At 41.0% G+C, this 2,769-nt stretch overlaps 1 protein-coding gene across 1 annotated transcript in view; it reads left to right on the top strand.

Moving 5' to 3' along the window:
* Positions 1-1,275, top strand: part of LOC107082665 (uncharacterized protein CXorf40 homolog) — a 4,994-nt gene extending 3,719 nt beyond the window's left edge. Inside the window, exon 3 of the mRNA XM_015371451.1 lies at positions 757-1,275. Within this exon, the coding sequence (XP_015226937.1) occupies positions 757-965 (209 nt within the window). The 3' untranslated portion in view covers positions 966-1,275. The remainder of the gene's footprint in view (positions 1-756) is intronic.
* The last annotated feature ends 1,494 nt before the right edge of the window (positions 1,276-2,769 follow it).

The raw sequence follows: 2,769 nt of genomic DNA, 5'->3' as shown, positions 1-2,769 counted from the left end.
AAAGCTTATAGTTAGAGTGGCTCAGGTTATCCTGAGCTATCTCTATAGTTATGCTGCTATAGGCTTAGACTGCTGGAGGACATAGGGCATTCTGCTTCATTCTGTCTTTATTCTCCCATTCTGCAGAATCTGTTAGTTCAATCTCTAACTTTATTTTATCTGCTTTTTCTCATCATAGTAGCTTCATCTGGGCTGTTCCTGTTTGGCTGTGACTCCATCCTGGAGTGAAATATCAGCTTGGCTGCTGTAATCAATTATTAATTATAGATTAAAGTTTCGGGCCTACTTGAACAGATTTAAAAATGTAATACGACATAAAACCATCTCCTTTATTTAGTATGACTGCATGACTAGCAGGGGAAAATTTCCACTTATATGAAAACCAGACCTCACCAAGCTGTGAACGACCAGAAGATTGCGAAGGAGCTCACTTTGCACCTCTACTATAACTAACTGGCTAAATGCTACAGTAGCATCCTTGACATTCGGCCATCGCAGAAACACAAAGTGCTGTTGTATCATAAGATTGATGTTCTGGGTGAGAATGTCTGACATAAAATTGACTGTAGAGAAAATTTGTAATGCTTAAGGAGGTAGAACAAACTCAGAGTTAGCTTAAACAATCCTACTCAAGATAACTGAAACCTGGCTCGCTGCAAGCGGATACCCAGGGCGTCCGGTTTTCAATTAAATTTACATTTCTAAAATTAGGCCCTGAAGGCATCACCTGTTTTTGTTTTTTTCTGTTTTTGTAAGGACTGGTGGATGTGGGCGAGACCTGGGTGTGTCCTGCTTCCTTGCCAGAGGCGGAGCTACAGGATCTTGAGCGGTCTGCCGTTCTAATTGGTCTACAGGAGAAACACCTGACGCAGCTGTCTAATCCCCGCTGGCTAAAGGGGCCTTTGAAAACTCGAGGGAATCGTGACCTCTGGACCGTGGAAATCCCCAATGAGCTGTTACCATGACAACTCGGTTCATGGAGGCCAGGTTTCCTGTCAAAGCTCCGCCGCAGGAACAGTTGGTTCTTAAGGAAGTGGACCTGGCCGGACTGCACTTTGGACAGAGGTGGGGTTGGGTTAACCCTGGAAGATTTATTCTGCAGACTGGTTTAAAACTTTCGAGCCTAGAAGCTTCATCCTTACCGTCTCTGCGACATGTTCTAATCTAATGTGTATTTTAAATGAAATGCGTTTTTGTTCTTTTAATATTGTATACAACTTCTATTTTCTAAGAAATGTAAAAAGTCAACTGGTTGTAATAAATTGTAGTTGAGGACACTGGAATCATTTCTACACATGAGAAAGCTGCTCGACATGTCCTTCAAGGACTAGTTTGACGCTCCAGATTAGAGGCCAGGTTAGTGGCAGCTGGCCAATAGAGGGCGCTACGGAGCCGACCCACCCACCCAAACTTAAGACATAAAAAATTTTTTAAAGTTAAAATATTTCGAAATGTATTGATACATATTTTTAGATGTGCAAGACTAATGTTTAATCTTTAATTGCAAGTAAAGCTGTTTAGTTTTTCGATAGATTGGTGACGTATTTCCAAACTAGGTAGCAGAAATCTTTGGCCATAGACCCTCATTAAAAGTTGTACATGCACAGTGGCTCCTTTGCAATACAGAAGTATGAGAGGGCTGGGGGCGCAGGAGAGCTGCAGCCTGAGCTAGAAGGAACTGTCCTCACATTCGTAGTGCGGGTGATTGACAGGTCCAGTCGTGGAAGTGAAATCCCTTAAATCAAACTTACCAAGAGAAGCTGGAGGTGAAATTGCTCGGACCTGATCAGCCGAACATCAAAATTAATCAGCAGTCCAAAAACAGTTTAAGACAATACACCATCTTTAGCTACAAGGCTTGGCTAACTGCATGCAGCAAGGCTAACGCTTTATTCTGCTGCCTTGACTGCCTGTCATCTTTTTCAAACGATCAGGATCTGACCCAGGATAGATAAAGACAGGTAGGACTGATTTAAAGCACTTTTTAGAAAAGACAAAGAATGAACAATCTGGCTTTCACATGGAAAATAGTTGTACCTTTTCTAGTTTGGTAATTTGTGTAGATGCTCTTAAACACATTCTCAAAATATAAGGCTGACTAACAGCTGGTTTTTAAATAAAGTGTATAATGTTTTGTTTTTTCCATTCATAAAAATGTCCTGGTCTGATAACTTAGTATACATTTGTTTTTTTTTGTATGTCTATTTAAAAATTATAGCTGCCACTAGGCCAAGTGTTACTGAACCAACCTCTACACCCTCTCCTGGTAGGTCAGGGTTTGGACTTTTCTGCAATAACCAGAGGGATGTTTCATAAAACTAGCTTAGTCTATAAACCTGGCTTAGTTGGACCTCATCTTTCAAACAGAACAGCTCCCATCATGCCCCAACTGTTCCCCGAACAATCTTCATAGCCCTGCCCATTTTTGCCATTAGAGTCATCAGGCAGTCCTCCCTCCAATCTTTGCTTCATCATGTTTTGTGCAGCTCCAATTCAATTTATATAAAGAGTAAGCATGTAAAAACCTGGCCCAGATCAGAGCTTTCTGTACTTAGTTTACACCCGTTACCAGGCAAATATCACAACACTGGTGTTTACTGAAAGTCTCAAATGCCGGAAAATAGGTTGATATAATGGACCACCATATGTCTTGTTGTAAAACGGGGTTTATACAGGAATGAGCAACTCTAATTTAATGCTTTTTAATGCAACAAGTATCCATGACTCTCATATATACACAGCAAATTCCTTCATCTTTACTGTCAGCAG

Source organism: Cyprinodon variegatus, unplaced genomic scaffold, assembly GCF_000732505.1.
Source record: "Cyprinodon variegatus isolate N-32 unplaced genomic scaffold, C_variegatus-1.0 Scaffold58, whole genome shotgun sequence".
Lineage (NCBI taxonomy): Eukaryota > Metazoa > Chordata > Actinopteri > Cyprinodontiformes > Cyprinodontidae > Cyprinodon > Cyprinodon variegatus.
Note: the sequence above shows the minus strand (reverse complement) of the source record. Positions and strands in the feature narration are given on the sequence as shown.